This window comes from Ascidiella aspersa, chromosome 6, assembly GCF_963924565.1.
Source record: "Ascidiella aspersa chromosome 6, kaAscAspe10.2, whole genome shotgun sequence".
In the NCBI taxonomy this organism is placed as follows: Eukaryota; Metazoa; Chordata; class Ascidiacea; order Phlebobranchia; family Ascidiidae; genus Ascidiella; species Ascidiella aspersa.
In genome coordinates, this window is record NC_139452.1 from 8,180,562 (window position 1) to 8,199,374 (window position 18,813).

Genomic DNA, 18,813 nt, shown 5'->3' on the forward strand with positions numbered 1-18,813 from the left:
AATATATTAAGGAGAAGACATGCTTTTTCTTTATTACGTTGGTATAGCGCAGCTACCACTGTTAGCGCACGCTAATAACCCTTCGTTAACTTACCTGTTCAAATAAAAAAAGCTTACCCGTTTAACTGATCTTTGGCGAGTAAAAAAATCATATCTTTGGTCCATCGCCTTGCTCAGGTCCTCCATCACTGCAGCCTTTGGGTTGTGAGCCGAAAATTCCGATAAGACTTTGGCTTTTACAGTTTCGTGGTGTTGTTTCATTTGAGAGGCGCTGTCACCAGATTGGTCGATAACCTACATGATTATTGTCAATAATTAAATGAATTTGTCTCGTGAAACGTAGAACATACGTTGGAGTAGAACGGCCTTCAAAAACAACATGTCTAAAGAGCGACAAAACTACAACAATTTTATTATTACGTAAATCCAAAAATCAATATTTTCCAACATTAGCTATGGTTATAAAATAAATAAATTGTTGCACATAAAGCCATCTGCTTTGTATATTTAGCTTTAAATTTGTTCCAAACAGTTGAAAATGTATATTTCGGTAGATTTTGTTTCTTACCTCCTTAAAAGTGTCAAAGTACTTTTCAACCTCTTCTTGTATTTTCTCGTACTTTACAGGAATTCGATTACTCTGAGATGCGTTGGTATAAACAAAACAAAAAAGTCGTGATAGACAGAAAAAAAAAGAAAAAAGAGCCCTTGGGAATTTTATCCTGATGCCGTTAATTAATATTTTAGACAAAAAGTAACGGGATCCGAACCGATAACAAATGACGTCATTCATGTGTTTAGACAAGCAAGAATATAGATTAGCATTAGCTTATAACCAGGGCTGCGTAGTCGGACTCGGGACTTGGGACTCGAGAAGTCGGTTTGTTTTTGCTGGAGTCGGACTCGGGACTCGGGACTCGAGTAAGACCTTGTAAAACTACCCGAGTCCAGAGTCCGACATGCGCATGCGCAGTACCGAATTTTAAAACTGATATGGCCACAAAATAGAAATTGTAAAGGTGGAATATTATATGGCGGAATTTTTTCCAACCATGTATTGTGAGTGAATGAGTTATACGACTAAGTGGATTGCTGGATATCCACATTATTTTGGTTACGTAAATTGGCGGAATACAGGCTGTAGAGTCAGGGCCGGACTCGGGACTCGACAAAATCACACATTTGACCAGAGTCGGACTCGGGACTCGGGAATCGGACTCGGGTTTAGTTTTTTGGCCGGAGTCGGACTCGGATTATTTTTAACCGACTCGGCAGCCCTGCTTATAATATTCAAAGGTATTTTTTTCCAGGTTGCTTATGCTGAATTAAATTTGCTTTAAGTTTCGTAAGCTTCAGTTTTCAATCTACTATGTTTTTTGATAAATTTTTCTTCCAAAGTAAGATAGCTACGCCTTGACATCGTTTATCTACCACTTGGAATCGTTTATCGGCTACGATCCGATATTAAACATAAGTATTCGATTTCAATTGTTTGAAATGTGTTATTGAACTTAGAAAAACAAAAATTCCACCCATTGTAGGCAATGCGAGACCTTCATGAGAACTGGTATTGGGAGAGTGTCAAAAATATACGAGACCTTCATCAGAAATGATGCATGCCTACCCGATTTATTTCGTCATTTACGAAGTTAACGTTTAATGCGTTGAAAGCTCAGCAGCGGATTCGCAATCATGTGTTAGGCCAGTGTTTCTTAATCAGGTGAATGGTTCACCCCGGGGTGAATAACATTTTTGCAGGGGTGAACCAACCAAAAGGGGTGAATAAGGGTGAACCGTCAGAAATGGATGAGAGTCCATTGTTTTTTTTCAAACTTTGTGACTGTGTTTTGTGCTTTTGTAGTTGTATAACTCTGGACTCAAGGAATTGTAGATATACAATGGTAAAACTAAGCTTGAGTTGATCTTAACAAAAATCGAAAATAACCTAAGTCATTTTGTGCTGTTAAGTTCAAGAAGAACTGTGTTAGGCTACTGGTACTGATTGTAAACTGTACCTCGTTTGTAGTTGTTACTTCACGTTTCTTCAGAGAAAGGACCCGGACTGGTTTTTGCGAAACGTTCTTTTTTTCATCATTCTTTGGGCGAACAGCGTCTAAATAAATTCAATAAATATTTTGTGAACATCCCTATGGAACACACGTATTGACAAATTTAACGTTCAGATCTCATACTATCAACGTGACGGCGCCTTACTTAAATACAAATTTAAGGCACCGTTACCTGAAATCCCGCATAGGTGATTACGCAGCCGCTGCTTGTTGGCTTCAGTACAATCTCCGTCGCTAATTTCTGGAATACCGAAGGGGGTCATGAAAAATGTTACGAGATGACGTCAAAAATTAATGTACAAAACATGACTATTACATAACGTAATCGACAATTTCACGCACAATGAATGCTCTTATGCTAAATCGATTTTATCGAAATGGGTGAAGCGATGCCAAAAACGTACTTAAAATGGACAAAAAATACATTTAGGGACTTCTAAAGTTCAGTAGGTTAACGTTTGTTTTGATCTTTTATTGTTAGGTTTAGCTCACTACATTTTAAAACTGAGCCAAGATATTACACGTTAACAAATAAACGGCGATCGTCAAAAAATTCTCCAATGAAAACTTACTGAGAAAAAGAAGCGCTTGACCAACTTTCACGATGCCAAAACCTTCACTTTGGAAATACTGCTTTAACGAATCAAACTGAATATTACTCATTGTAATATTTTTTATTTTTTATTTATACAATAGAGACCCTTTTAATTGAAAAAAGTTTGTATTTAAATTACTAAACTAATTGGCAATTTAACACGGTCTAAAAAGCCAACAAAACAATACGTTTTAGGGGGTGTGTATGCTTAAACCAATTTGCAAAGGCTTAGACCAGTGTTTCTCAACCTTTTTCACCCTGGGTCGCACTCGTAAACTTTTCAAAACGCGGCGGCGCACCTGACGAGCGTGTCGACTGCTAACTTTGTTTGGATATTTTGTTTTTTGCTGGCAGTTGTTATTACATCCAGCTCCTAATTTTATTATCTATAAAGAAGCCGGGCAGAATCGGTTAAAAATAACCCGACTCCAACTCTCGAGTTCGACTCGGACCAAATGTGCAATTTCGTCAAATTCTGAGTCCGGCTGCCACTCTACAGCCTTTATTCAACCAAGTACGTAACTAAATTAAAGTGGATTTTCAACTATCCCCTCATAGGGGTATCATATATCCCATCCACCCACAAACGATTGCTGGAAAATATCCACCATATGCTATTCCGCGTTTTCAATTTGCAGTTGGCGGCATTATCAGTTTTAAAACTGTTACTGCGCACGTCGAACTCGGGACCTGGGGGCTCAGGCAGTCCGATTTTAGCAAAACAAATCGACTACGGTACGTAGAGTCCCAAATCTGACTTCGACTCCACAGCCCTGCTTTAAAATACGATGTGCTTAATAAGACAGGCCTAAATAAAAAGAAAAAAATTAAAATAGGCCTTTTATGTTGTAAATTATAAAAACACACGGTATGTTAGTTAGAGCTCGATGGAAACACAGAATAAGGCCCGAAAGCAACAACATCTAACTGGGAATAAATCCAAAATTTAACGGAATAATACCTATAAATGGACAAAATAACGCCCAAAACAGTAAAAGCAGGGTGTGGCCTGGGACGGTTAAGGGACATCTTCTTGGCATCGGCCGTTTTGGTGTCGACGTTTGGGTGCCCTAGTTTAAAATGCCGTTATGGCCCCGCTGTTTTGGCACTGCATTGGTTGCCTCTGTTTGGGGTTAGGCGCGAGTAATGGATAGAATAAAAATTTGGTTTATGGTTCAAATGATTAGGGGAGTTAGTATTGAAGTTATGGGTGGAGTTTGGGGTTAAGTAAAAGGTTTTAAAGGCCTTATTCTTGCAATTTAGGCCCTATTCGGACGAATTTAGGTCTTATTTTGATTTAAACGTTATTACGAGTATTAGGTATTAGTCCTACTTTGGTCTTATTCCGAACTGTTTTTTATACCGAAGTTGATGTTGTTTTAATTGCGGTCTTATGGCGAAAGCCCCGCTAGATACATGTTGCAATAATAGGGGCTACGAATCCAGTCATATTGCTCAGTGTTTATTCACAGAAAATAGTGACTAGAGTTTATTTACAAACAGAGTTCTAAAAAAAATATAAATCTGAATGGTCATCTTTGATTAAAGAATCATCTCCAAATAGCCTAATTTAACTTTCTTTCTCCAAATCCCTATTTTTTTAAGAAAAGCTTTAATTTTATTTGTGGATGAGTGTTTTCAATTTGATTCTGCATTGACAATTTTAAACTATTCAAATGTTGGAATTTGTCATTTAAATTTTTAACTTTGAATTCCAGAATTGACCAACGCCATAATAAAACCCAATACATTTTCGGTATAAGATCCAAGGGGCCTAAATAACATCCTCATCCGCAGGAAATGGATATAAAACGCCGCCTTATAAGGGCCATGTTTTTTTAAACGGCGGTGTTTGTAGACGCTGTTTTGAAACTGGACTGTTGGTCCGATAGGGGTTTGTTATCTATTGGTCCTTTATCGATCTTATTCCGAACTGTGCTTTATTCCGATGTTGATGTTATTTTAATTTTGGTCTTATTGCTGGAGTCCACTTTTAGTCGCAAATTCTAAAATAATACAGAATTTTTATAACATTTTTTCCCATTGTCTCGCGACGCACCGGTTGAGAAACGCTGGCTTAGACATACTAAACCAGCGGTTCTTAATTAACCTATGGGTAATTACCCACATGTGGGTTCGCGCGAATCATCTCTCTACATCCGGTTTGTTTACGTTTTGATACTGTCTTTTCAACAATAGACCAGCGCTTCTTTATTGCAAGAAATATAAAATAAACGCCGGTTTGCCAAAAAAATCGCGCTGGCGGACTTAACAAGGTTAACAGACACTGAAATAGATTTATTATTAAAGCTATCGGGTTTCTTGAGGAGTTTAATTAAACTTTTCATTAGTAGTATGGACGACGACGTGTCAAGTCGAATTTCAAGTCAAACAAACGCTTTTTTCGCACTTTGCCCAAACAATTAATTGCCTCCTTATATGTACTCAAACACGTCTTTAAGTTAAAAAATTTAAGTCCATCAATCGTCTGATTGACAGTTGTTCGAACATTTTAATAAAAACAAATCTTAGTTAACATTTCGTGCGGCCCGCAAAGACCTTTCTGGGTTTGGTTTTGGGTGATCTAGCCAGAAGTATTACAGAAGTTCTACTAATCAACGATAACGGTATACTCATAATAATCCACAGGGTGCTTTAAGAAAGCCTACAACTCAAACCAGTTGACTTAACCAGAATTGTAATAGGCTACACACAAAGCAACAACGCCTCGACTTATCTCGATTGCACTACAATCCTAATTAGGCAAACTAATTATTTTGCAATATCTATTTCAAAAGCGCCTGGTAAATCAAGTTCTGCTTAATTTTGTCTAAAATTTGTTCAATCTCGTGTAATACCTTCAAATCAACTGATGATGATTCCGACGAAAAATAAGAGTAACTAATATAGCAGCTCAAATTTCCGTGTGTATAGGTACGCGAAAACGAACACCATGCCAATCTTATATGTATACATCATCTTGATTCATCCTAACCCTTTTCGCGTCGGGCAACATGTCATACTATAAACGTTCCGTTGGTGTACTTTTCTTTGTTTCGTGTTAGGCTGGCCTACAGCCAGCAAGCTGTTTATTCTACTGAGGTGCCTTGATTAGTTCCGTCAAGCAACAAAGCCTTGGCTTAAATTCAATTGGGATGTATCAGCTTACCAAACGCGCAGAAAAAACATTCCAATCCAGCAGGACTAGGCTACTTTATTGTTGCCGTTCCTCAGAGTCAGAAATACTGTGGCACATATTCGTGCAGAAAAGCTCCAATACACGCAGTGAAATTCGTCCATTATAGGCATCGCTAAACTGTGCAGACTTTAATGGACGAAAAACGTTTTGGATTGCAAAAAAAAAATCACAGAACTTATCAGAAAAAGCAATTCTGTTTTGCCGATTACACATCAGCAAAGGTGAACATAGAATAGTTTAATTCTTTTACCAGAAGAATGAACAATTTACAGAAAAGCATGAAAACTGTTATAGATAACAAAGTTTCGTCATTACAGGACATTGGGAAACCTATACGGTTATCGTTTGTTTAGTTTGGTGCACATTTTTAAATTTTGCATATGGTTTTAATGATTCCATGCTATACTTGTTAATTCTGCTTTAAGCTGTATTATGTTTTACTTCGAAATTGCACATATGTAGACTAGTTATAGTTAAAGTTCCCAGTTTTGGGCGTATTATGCAACTTAAACAATATTACTGAGCATTGTTTGGCGCAGAAACTTTTGACTTTCTAGCTCAATGTCTCTGTGTTTCCCATTACATACCAAACAATTCTCAGATGGACGCAAGTTCAACTCAATATTTATCTTTTTATAATGTTTTATCGGTTTATATTGCGTTTGTTGTTAATTTACTTCATGCTGTCCTATGCTTTAGAATTGGTTAAAATTATCTTCATAAGTAAGTAACTGAAGAAAAACGGTTTATAATTTTGGCGATTTGCGACTTAATAGTTTCTTGTTCCACATGAAAACCAATACATAGAGCACGGGCGATTTTTGTGGCCAATGCGCCAGGTCTCCCAGATTAAAGTTACCCAATTCAAACCAAATAAACGCAATTTTTTACCTACAGTCAGCAAGTTGTTTATTCGACCAAGGTGCCTTATTAGGCAACAAAGCCTCGGCTTAAATTCAATTGAAATGCATCATCTTACCGAATGAGCAGCACATTCCAATCCAATAAAACATTTCAATCCAGCAGGTTTAAGTTACATTAATCTTGTTGTCGTTCTTTGGGGTCAAAATGCAGTTTTTATTCGTGCAAGAAAACGTGTACACAGTAAAATTAGTCCATTAGGCGTTGATGAACTATTCAGAAAAAGAAATGAACATTTCGGTTCAAAAACGCAAATCACAGAACTAAAATGACATAATGTTTCAGCAAATGTGTAAATTTTGTAATTAACATTTAAAACCAAAGTATATTAACTTGTCCAATAAACAAACACCCTTTACATGCGTCTTTTCATGCTTAACTTTCTTTATGACAACAGAGTTAATTCCTATAGCTTCAAAATCAGCCAAGCTGTTAGGTGGCACGATATTGAGACTAACACTGCAACAAGGAAACACCATACGACTATTAAAAAGCTGTAACAACAACACAAATGTCAGATCTCAAGACGTCTAATCATCCATCAACAGAATTTCTGAAAGGATATCCAAGTGCTGAAATCAACAGAGCCATTCTACAATTAGGTAAAGTAGAAAATATTTAAATTGTTCCATACATTGTTGAAAAAAAGAGACGTACAAAATACAATCCGTCGGGTAGAAATGTACAGGGTTATTACATGTGATTTTGAAAAGAATTCAATTTCATACATGTAATATTTTTATAATCTAATTATTAATCAAGCCATTGGCGAAAAATAACAAGTGCAGTCTCAGTCCAAGTCACGTGATTTTCATCAAAGTAAATTATATTTATTACATCTGGTAATCTTCTCCGAGCTTGAACTATTTTGATCAGCAAAAAAACAAAGCGTAACGTTTAACAGGAAAAAGCAAATTTGCGCCATTTGGTATTACACTTTCACAATTTGCAGTTTGTGGCATTTTTCAGTTGTGAAATTTGGTAATGCGCATGCGCACGTCGGACTCAGCACTAGGGTATTTTTACGTAGTCTTACTCAAGTCCCGATACTGTAGTCCGACTCCACCGGAACAAACCGATCCCTTGAATATGAGTCGGACTCCGACTCCGTAGGCCTGGTGTGCCGTCAGCGTTTTTTCGGGCGGGTCGTAAAGCAAAGAAAACATAAATAGAATCGTTTAGTTTTAGATACAATCGCATTTATAAAATATTTTGGTACAAATTAGTCTTAAGTCTTAATAGAGCTTATTCACGCCGACCTGCTATAATGTGCACGATTCCTTACGCCCGAAAGTATTTTCTTTATAACGTTCTAATCTTATACAATTTATAGCTTTAAGAATTTTAAACTAAATTTGTTTTCTATTAAATTTATATGGCATGCGTCCACAAATCTAAATCAAATTTGGCCCATTATCGAAAACTGCTGCACCTCCCTGGTTTAAAATGATTTCATGATTAACATTAACGCTTTAATACTAAATCATACCTCAGGTTTTACAGTTATAGTAGCTTTTCCAAACAGATCAATCAAAATACATATACCGGTTCTAATATGCGGTACATCTATGGTTGGAAAAAGTGGGATAATAACTAACCAAACCGGGACATTTTGGTTGCCTGGCCAGGACACCGGAACAAAGCCCTAAAAACGTGACATAGACTAAAAATGTCCCAACCTCTGTGAAACAAGCATGTGTTGCATGTTGTTGTGTAAATATTTTCTAATTTCGATGCAGTTTGTTAAATTTCTGTTTAGTTGATGAAGGTTAAATGTTGTTCAACGTTTCATTAAGTATAATCCTACATTTTGCAGAGCAAACACCACCTTTCCCGATTAGCTATTCTCAACAGGACGTATCAAAAAAGAATTTACCTGGAGAAAAGAAACACTATGTTGCCAGTATGATTGTTTATTTTTAATTTTATCAAGTTTTAATGAATAACTAAGTCGTGTGATGTTTTGCGTCTACATTTATTTTGATAAAACTTCATAAGTTGGGGCGAATCTCGAAAAAGTAGAATGGACTAAATTTACTGTAGAACCTGATCCACACATTATTTGCTTAGGGTGGGAGTGAGCGTTTAGGTTGAGGTAGGCCAGGTTATATTATATTTATTCTCCCAGTTTTAAATTTTAACGAATGGTTTAGTAACTGTATTTCGGGAACTGGTCTAAAATCCTACCACATTATTTTATAGCAAAAAAACGAGTTGTCAAAACTAAAACTGCAAGGAAGAAATAAAGTTAGGAGTAGGCCCTAAAAAGATATAATAACAACACTTGACCCACCCAAACCCATAAGCCAACTCGCACCCTAACCCAAATAATGTTATCATTATAGACCCCCAGACGAAAATGTGGTAGGATTCTAGACCAGCGCCACACCCTAACACTAACCCGAATCCTAACCCAAATAATGTGCGTTATTTTAATAATTCTTTAAATGCTGGGGAAAAAAGCATAAACTCGGATGGTTTCTCGTCCATTGTATTTAAGATTATTACGTCACGAATTGAGGTATTGGGGCCTGAAGCGTTATAATTATTAAATTATCGCACATTGTTTGGGTTAGGGCGCTGGTTAGCGTTTGGGTTTGGTTGGGTCAAGTATTGTTAAACTTAATCTTCTTATGCACATTTGTTAATGCAAATTAGTGCATTGTCCAAGACCTCAAAGTCTAAAAGTCGGTCTTTTTGATCCTTTGAATGCACTGATTGTCGTAGACCTTTTTGCTTAGAACTGCACTGATTTCTGACGGATCGGGTGCCAGCGCCGTATTTTGTTACAGCAAAAAAGGTGATAGGACTCTAGACCACCGCTCCAAAATTTCCCAGTCCGTACTCCGAATGAAGACAAAATGGAGTAAAGTGAATCATTCACATTTTCACTAATTTGTACATGGAAACGTTAGAAGAGTTAGAGTAAAAAGAGTTCTATTCAAAAGAAATTTATAGAGTTCGGTTCGAAACGGTATAGTCATAAGAGTTCTAGTTAGAGTTGGAAGAAGAGTTAAAAAAAGAGTCGGGGAAGAGTTCGAGAAACAGGAGAAAGAGTTGATGGAAGATTTGGAGGAAGAGTTGGAGGAAGAGTTGAAAGAAGAGTTAGAGAAAGCGTTAGATTTGGAGGAAGAATTGGAGGAAGATTTGGGGGGAGAGCTAGGGAAAGAGTCAGAGGAAAAGATAAAGGAAGATTGGAGAAAAATTAAAAGGAAGAGTTTGAGGAAAAGTCGGAGGGAGAGTTAAAGGAAGAGCTGAAGAACAAGTCTGAGGAAAAGTTAAAGAAAGATTTGAGAAAAAGTTAAAGGAAGAGTTGAAAAAAAGTCGGAGAAAGAGTTAAAGGAAGATCTGGAGAAAAAGTCTGAGGAAGAGTTAAAGGAAGAGTCGGAGGAAGAGTTGAAGAAAAAGTGTAAGGAAGAATTGGAAGAAGATTTGGATGAAGAGTTAGACAAAAAGTCGGAGAAAAAGTTAAAGGAAGAGTTTGAGAAAAAGTCTGAGGAAGAGTTAAAGGAAGATTGGAGAAAGAGTTAACGGAACAGTTGGAGAAAAAGTCGTGAAGAAAGTTTAAAGGAAGAGTTGAAGAGTCAGAGGAAGAGTTAGAGAAGGAGTTGGAAAAGAGTCGGAAGAAGAGTTGGAAAAAGGTTCGGAGGAGGAGTCCAAAGGAGATTCATTCTCTGTCTTCTGTGGACGCCTCGCTCCAGAATCTGCAGTGGCGCTATCATCAAAAAATTCTATCCCTAAAGTTATCGGACATCCCGAGTAATAGGAAATTGCACTTTTTGTAAAACAAAATAATAGTATTGTACAATATTCAGGCTACGTGTTAAATCATGAATCGATAAACAAATAATTATCATTTTCCAACTGCTCACAAAGGCTCACCAGATTTAGTCAGCCTAATCAAGATCATCGTACAAGCAAGGCAAGTCTAGAAACAATCTAGCCAGCAGTGAAGTGCAAGCTCACGACCTCCATTCAAACCGGGACCATCGCTCTACTATAATAGGGTTAAGTTCAGGGTTGGTTCACCCCTCAATTCACCCTTCAAAGACATATCTCTCCTCCCCAACTACACCATTCAATTTTGCTAACTACATTCTCGTGATCCTGGCTACCCTGACAATCCTCGCATTTTGAGTAATCCTAGAGATTTTAGCAATCAATTATTTTAAAAGTCATGCAAAACTTTGGCGCATCATTATATTTTCTTTTTTATAACAAGAATACAGTACAGAACACAGAGCCATTTTAAAACTTTCTCAAATATCTATTTTAAAACTTTCTCAAATATCTATATACGTTATTAGTAAAAACAACAAGATATAAATGCAACCTAAATCACCCCCAGAAATGCCTATAATAACTCAAAATTAATGCTAAATACAGAATAACATCTTGTCATATGTTCAAACTTTTCTTGATTACCAGATTTTTTGAAAGAAGCCACCCAAGCTACTAAAGCTTTTGCACAACTGATAAAATACAAGCCTCCCGGTTAGTAAAAACAAAATATATATTTTACATACATATTTTACCAATCTATTTTTTTTACAAATGTGTAGTGTATAGATAACATGGTTAATTTTAAATCATATATTTTAAGACACCGAACCACACATTGTACAAATTGTAAGGCAGCATGGAAAACAGCAAAAATTCAAGATTGACCATGAAGCTTTGGCAACAATTTTTGAACATCCACGAGTGGTTGACAAAAAAATTGCCATCTATTCTCTCGCTGGTCCAAATAGGAAAGGAAAATCATTCATGCTCAACCTATTTTTGCTATACTTGTGGTCTAGAAGGGTGAGAAAATCTCTAATGAGGGATAAAAATTTCTTGTGAAATGTGCCTACTAATTTTTGGATAGCTTTTAAGCAGGAAGTCAAACCGTTTTACTTTTCCGGTTGAGGTTCGGTTCGGGTTTAAGGTTTTTTCGGAATCCGGTTCAGTTCCAGTGTCAGTTTTGGCAATTAAAAAGTTCTGGTTCAACTCTGGTTCAACCATCGTTCTTTCAAAACCGGTTCAAATATTCCGGCTCAGATACAATATAAGTCGCGTTAAATCTGTAAATGTGGGTCAATAAATGTATAGACTAATCTTTGAATTGTAAGTCATTTAATATAAGTTACATGACGTATTAAAAAACCAGCAACTCATTATTGAAATGTCTAAAAAATAAAAATATTACCATTTTTTAAATCAAGGTTTGACTCCCTGCTTTTAAATGATTGCTACTTTTTTCAAATGTAATCATAACAAGTAATGTCACATATTGGGCTTTTGTCAAAAACTAGCTTTTAGGTGGCCAGTTAAGGAACTATATTTCAGTCCAAAATGCAGACTTAAAACCACACCAACATTGTGGCATTATTGATGTTTTCTTGTTTTTGGTTTTATTGCAAATTCAAAATGCTTGAAGCTGTGCTTTGCCTTTAGTTGTATATATGTTATAGTTTATTCCTGATTTTACTGCTTTATTATTTGGATTATAGCAGCAAAAGTTTTGTGCTGAGTTGACGGTACATCTTTAACAAATATTATAAGTTGTATCATATTTAATCATATTTAACATATTCTGTGCTGAGCATAAGTTGTAGCATATCTTTAAATGCAGTTTAACATGTTGACTAGTTATGTAAATATTTTAAGTCTCCTCAGTGGCTGGATGATAAACAAAAAAGTTTAACCCGAGGTTTTGGGTGGAGAGGTGGCACGGAACGATACACACAAGGTATTCTCATCTGGAATGAACCTTTTTTCATACAAACAGACCAGGGAGAGGTATGGTTCTTAATATATGCATACATTACTTTTATTGTTTCTTATGATTATAAGTTTAATACCAGTATTAACTTTTTTAAACATAACTGTATCAATTGTAAAAAGTTAAATTCTCCTAAAGAAGCTTTTTTTAGTATTAAATATGTATCGCCAATAACAAAATCGTTTTTAATATCTAAACTTTAATTCAGGTTGCTGTATTTTTGATGGACACACAAGGAACTTATGACAAGCAAATTGGCAGGATGGGCAGTGTTACAATTTTTGCACTGAGCACTTTGATTAGCTCGGTTCAGATTTTTAACTTGTCGCAATATTTAAATGAAAATGATTTACAAGAACTGCAGGTTCCAATATTTTGTTGGTCACTTAACTGAATACAACTAAATGTATAATAATTGTTTTTAAAACTTATTGTTTTATCTTATGTTTCACTCACAAATTTGATACTACTAAATTTATTACTAAATTTGTGTTTTATTAAATTAATAATTCTTCACATCAGCAACCAATATAAAATCTACAAATTTAGTTAGCTGACATCGTGTTGTAAATTACTCATTCTTTTTTTATAATTTTCTTCTTTTTTATATAATTTAGTCACTAAACTCATAAATTTGTTTTATCTCCAATATGTATTTTAGTTCTTTAGTGAATATGGAAAGTTCATGCAAAACAGATCAGAGTGTGCAGAAAATCAACCATTCCAGGTTATACTATAAGTAAAAATTCATGTTTGACAAAGTTGCATTTAATTTATTTTTGGGTATGGTATTTTGTTAAATGCATTTATGTTGGTGGTGCCCATCTGTGTTGAAATAACTAATTGTACACTGAAAAGCTATTGTAGACTCACCGAATCTGTCGATCAATGATGCAAGCAGGTCAGGGTAGAAATAACAACTAATGCCTATGCTTGCTACATTTTGTTAGTACAAGCAAGTTGTTTTTCTAGCCTGCCCTGCTTGCATCATTGATTGACAGATTCGGTGAGCCTGTAATGGATTTTCAATGTACTAATGATACGGAAGCCGTAATCGTTGGTCAAAATGCAGCTTCAGAAGGCCAAATAAGAGTTGTTAACCCACACATATGTGTGTGCATCTTTCATTAAGTTAAAATAACTAAATTATAGTTTATGTTAATGTTCATATATTTTGCTTTCTTTCCTTTGTTTATTATTTTCCTTTGTATGATATCAAATTGCAGTTTTTTTTTGTCAAGAAATGCATTAAACCATTTGTATTTAATTAAATTTATAACAGATACATTAATGTTTTAGGAGTTTTAATGCAAATTAAAACACATATTTATACAGACAAATACATTTTTTTTATTGTATATATAACATTTTTTTAATTTCCTGTACCTAACAACTTTTGTGTTGCTAATTTTTTCCTCTTTGATTGTTGCTTTTTGTGCGATAACAGAATGCAGATTTTATTTGGTCAAGATACATTTTAAACAATTTCTATTCAATTACGTTTTTATATGACATACAGTTTTAGAGTTTTGGGTATTTGTAATGCAAAAGGTAAAACATATTTACACAGAAATTGCTTTTCCTTATTCGAGACTGGCTAGACCCTGAGGAATATCCCTTTGGGTCAGAAGGGGGGAAAGATTACCTAAAATTTCAAATGAATGTTGACACTGATATAGCTGATCTTATTAGCGTCCGCAAGAACTTGAAATCCTCCTTTTCTGAAGTTTGCTGTTGGCTTGCTCCCTATCCTGGCACAAAAATTGCAACTCGGGGAAAACGGGCTGGCCCTTGCTTAATCGGAGGTAATTTTAAATTTACTTGCGAAAGCACAATATGCTAATTTATAAAGATACATGCTTTTCTGGCTTTCATTAAAATTGACAGTATAAATCTAGCAAATTAGTTAATTTTAAGAGTGTTGCTTCTAAAATTGGTAATTTAAATATCTAAACTTTCTTCTTAAAATGTCCTACTGATAGAAGAAGTACTGTACGGTTAAGCAACTTGTATATTTAAACATGTTAGTTGTGCCATAGAAAGTGGTCATATACAGTATATACATATTTGTGTACGTATCTTAGAGCTTGATCCAGAGTTTTTGAGCAATGTAAATGGATTTGCAAAATATCTTTTTACACCTACAAACATAGCGATCAAGCAAATTGATGGCATTGAAATTTGTGGTGGTGATTTTGTAAACTATATTACCAGCTATGGGGATATGATGAAGAACGGAAACATGCCAAAACCTGAAACTGCCTTTGAGGTTAGTTGTCACATGAAAAACAATACCAATATATTAATTCTAATTCAATTTTGTGTTTTTAAAATTGAGAAATAACCCAGAGCTTATGGGAGTTATGGAAGACTAAAAACGGTCACTTATGGACACACAGTACCAATATTTTGCTATATTTACAAAAGTCACTTACTTCTTTATACCACAACTGGTGTCCTTGAAAAAAACATTGATTAGCAATAGTGCAATCAATTTCACTAAAGTTTAACTGTTGTCTGCCAGCAAAACGTACTACTTTGAATGTGGTTTGAGCTTAAATACAGGACTTAATGTTCCTTTTAAATTGGTAACTTTCGTCAGCACAAGTTTTTTTTATTGTGTAGCGTCATAAGTAATAATTAGTGGATAATTTGGAATTTATTGTATTGTGTATTTATCAAATATGTTACGATTTATGATTTGTCACTTTTTCACGCCTTTTACCAAACACTCGCTGTCACACTGAGAACAACGCATTCGGCTGTTTCACACATGAATAATGTTATATCGTGACACATATTTCCGTTATAGATAAAAGTATTTTACCTGTGTGAACGCGCTATTGTTGCAGTTCCCGGCAGCCAAAAAGGCTTCGGGTTCTAAATCATTTCCGCTTTCTCGTGTCGCCTTCTCTCTTTCATGCAAACTTTCAACTTGTATATGCGAAACTTATATCAATATATAACCAGTCTTGTCTAGTCAATACAGTGAGTGGTTGTGCTTGCCAGCATTTGCCGGCTTGCCCATAATAGCCAACAAAAACTGGGTGGATTTGTAATCAGACTACAACAATACTTATTGAAGCAATAGTGTGGTTGATTGGTCGAGGCAAATTAGTTTAATAAGACTTGTAATAAACAACGTTGCTTCAATTGGACAAGTCATATTGAACTGTTGAGTAAATCATAATTTTATTTGGTGTCAAGCACTGCCTTATATTTTGATGTATTGGTTCAAATATTTACATTTAAAAATAACTGAATTATTTTTGTGGATTGGCATTCTTCTAAAAGCTTTTTAAATACCTTGTAGGAAATGTTTTAACTTACACTTTACAGTAAGCAAACTAATTACATCTTGTCGGTCATTGCTCAAATTCAATATCAATCAGGAAATTTAATGTTTATCACAAAATCATAACTGCGTGAGCTAAACAAATGACCATGAGCAAGTCATCCAGCAGTAAATAATTTTTATGCTTAAGGGTTAAAATGTTAACACAACCCTTGTATTTAACTTACTTAAATTAAGTTCATGTGATGGCTCTAATTAATTAGTTTATATCATGGAAACTTAAGCAAAACTTTAGGTATGTTAAAGATCGTTTTTACTATTTCTTTTTCAGATGACTGCAAAAGCACATTTAAGAAGAAGCATACATCACATTTCAGCAGTGTACAATGATAAAATGATGGAGGTATTTTTTATATTATTGTAGAATGCTCAGTTTTATATTTTAATGAAAAAAAAAAACACAATTGTAGCAACGATTGGGTGTTTTTGTAAAATTGGTTTAAACAAAGTTTAATCTTAAGGCATCTCAGCTATTAGTTAAACAACATTTGTATTACCACTCTGTATATTAAAAAACTAAATATCTAATTTTTTGTGAAGTTTGTTTTGGAACAAGATGGATTTATCGAGCATGAGGTTCTAATGGAGGTTCATCGTCAGCGGATGGACATGGCAGTTGAAAGCTTTAAAAGAATACGGCACATAGCCAGCGCAGAACAAGTCATGTACTTCAGGCAAGGTCTAATAAACAAGATTAATCAAAAATTTGAAACATTTGAAAAGCAGAACAACAATAAATGGGTTAGTCGGTTTACTATTTAAAACAAGCTAAATCTTTTTCTGCTGAATATTATAAAACATTATTTTGCATATAATACGTTCAATTTCTAGACCACTCTAACCAATGGATGTGGAGATATGGCGTATGAGCTGTGTGAGCAAATTAAGACTGACATTTTAATGGTAAGGCCTCTTTTATTTGAGTTAAAAAGGATACAGGTGACAGCCATAAATCAAACTTTTGTACACAGCAACATGGAAATACTTTGGATACTAGACTGCATTTAACAATTTGGCAATAACATGGCGACCTATAAGTCCTGTAGTGTTTTAATCACTAAATATGTTTATATATAAGACCTATTGTTATTAAAATTATGTTTGGTGTGGAGATATCTGAATTAGATCATTGACACTTTAAGATAATCTTCTATTTAAAAAGATTTATGTTGCTGACAGTGTTTAAAGCATAGGTTATGTGTTCGCAATATAATTTCTAATTATAATTTAGCATGTATTATTTATTTTTGTGTTTAATTAATTAGAACCGGAATGGTCATGGAAGTGTAGTGGGAATGTGTGTTATAGAACAGGGGTTGTGCCACCCTAGGGGGGTGCCAAGCAACTCTTTAGGTGGGGTGCAAGCTCTAATATATAAATTTTTTGCAGTGATATTAATGACCTCGTTTGGTTCAGCACCACTACTACAGCTGTACAAACTCTGTTTTTTGATAACTTTCACATTGTAACTGCAAAAAAGAAATCTTTTATTTTCTAATTTTATTGATTTTTTTTAGCACAAAGAAAGCCATTGCATGTTTTCTGTCTGTTAGCAACAAGCAAATCACCGAAGGTCAAAAGCCCTTACTGCTTTTAATGGTTTTGCTAACTTATATATAAACGATAAAAGTAATCCCCCTTTCAAACTATTATTTTTATCAATTTTTTATATTATGATAACAGGTTAGCAACAGGGGGCTCGAACTTCTTTTTGCAAATATTGCTGTTGTATTGTGTGTCGTCACATCTTTTGAAACAGGATTACGCAATGATTAATTTTTGCGCTTGACATTACAGCCTTGAAATGAATATGAATAGGCCTATTAATATCGATTATCGACGACTGAACCACTTATCCGAACAAAAATTATGACAAATGTGGTATCATTGGAAAGGTGTGACAAATGTCTTGATGATAATATGGGTGGGTCATTATTGGGGCAGTTGGCAATATAAAATCGTTTTAATCGGATGTTGCCGAGATGAAAAATCACGATATTCCCCTATGTAGTTATGAATATGAATTTTTTTTAACTTTATTCTTTTCTTCGAAATTTCTTTCCTTAGGAAGACAGACTAAACAAAAGCAGCATATAAAAATCTTGTTCGATTCCTAGTTTAATTGACCATTCTGGAGCCGTTCAAAATTGCCGCGATTAGGATTAGAATCGAGCTGTCTGGAGCAGTATCAAGATGGCCGCGATCGGTTATGAATATTAATATCGGTTATCGACGCTAATATAACTACTTTCCCCCTTAAACTTAAAGCAAGTACATATCACTGGAAAGGTATTTTCTTGCGCAACCCGAATTTGTTAGTTAAAATATGGCATTAAGTATTTTTTACCATTTTATTGCAAATATTAATATTGAATATTAATATTTTTTTTTAATTTTTATATATTTTTTTATTTATAATATAATAGACTTATGGGACTTACAGAACACGTTTGTCAAAACCAGCTCTTGTCGGGCACGAGCATATTTGTTGTGTGCCCAATGCGAAAAGCCTCCTGAATTACAGTTTAGCCAATTCAACCAAGTGAAACTCAACTTTTTTCGCGCTTCGCGCGACCTTTATTTAGTTTTGTTGCATTTTTCCAGTTTTTAAATAACAAGTATGTGCCCGAAGAGAAACTCCAAGCATTTGGTGACCAACTTAAGTCAAAGGCCAAGGACCAATACAAGAAGTTCAATCCATTGCGGAAGTACGGAAAGTGGTCCAAGGAGTATGAAAAGTACCTGGTAGACAAGATCGACACAGTCTTGCAGAGAATGGCGACCATCAACATGCAAAATAAAGTATACTTTTATGATATTGTAAAGTTCAATTAACGACCGCAGTATCCTCGATCTACACTGATCAATTTAACGCTGTAATATTTTCTATAAAAATATATTTTCTTT

The 18,813-nt window shown here is 34.9% G+C and overlaps 1 protein-coding gene and 1 long non-coding RNA gene across 3 annotated transcripts; one reads left to right on the top strand and one right to left on the bottom strand.

Annotated features, from left to right (window-relative positions):
- Positions 1-1,555: 1,555 nt before the first annotated feature.
- Positions 1,556-2,773, bottom strand: LOC146139486 (uncharacterized). The gene is made up of 4 exons (XR_014501351.1): positions 2,642-2,773; positions 2,242-2,310; positions 2,016-2,113; positions 1,556-1,564 (listed from the first exon to the last, which is right to left on the bottom strand). It is a non-coding gene; the product is annotated as an uncharacterized LOC146139486 (long non-coding RNA).
- Positions 2,774-7,185: 4,412 nt separating this feature from the next.
- LOC146139487 (atlastin-3-like) lies at positions 7,186-18,744 on the top strand. Of its 2 annotated transcripts, XM_083391454.1 has the most exons (13): positions 7,186-7,386; positions 8,601-8,687; positions 11,213-11,278; positions 11,388-11,590; positions 12,437-12,568; positions 12,760-12,915; positions 13,213-13,278; positions 14,122-14,356; positions 14,636-14,820; positions 16,178-16,249; positions 16,447-16,647; positions 16,738-16,809; positions 18,511-18,744. In XM_083391454.1, the coding sequence occupies exons 1-13, from the start codon at positions 7,296-7,298 to the stop codon at positions 18,739-18,741; spliced, it is 1,797 nt and encodes a 598-aa protein (XP_083247580.1). In that variant the 5' UTR covers positions 7,186-7,295; the 3' UTR covers positions 18,742-18,744. The 2 variants fall into 2 exon arrangements, with proteins under 2 accessions (XP_083247580.1, XP_083247581.1); XM_083391455.1 differs by lacking the exon at positions 11,213-11,278.
- Positions 18,745-18,813: the final 69 nt, after the last annotated feature.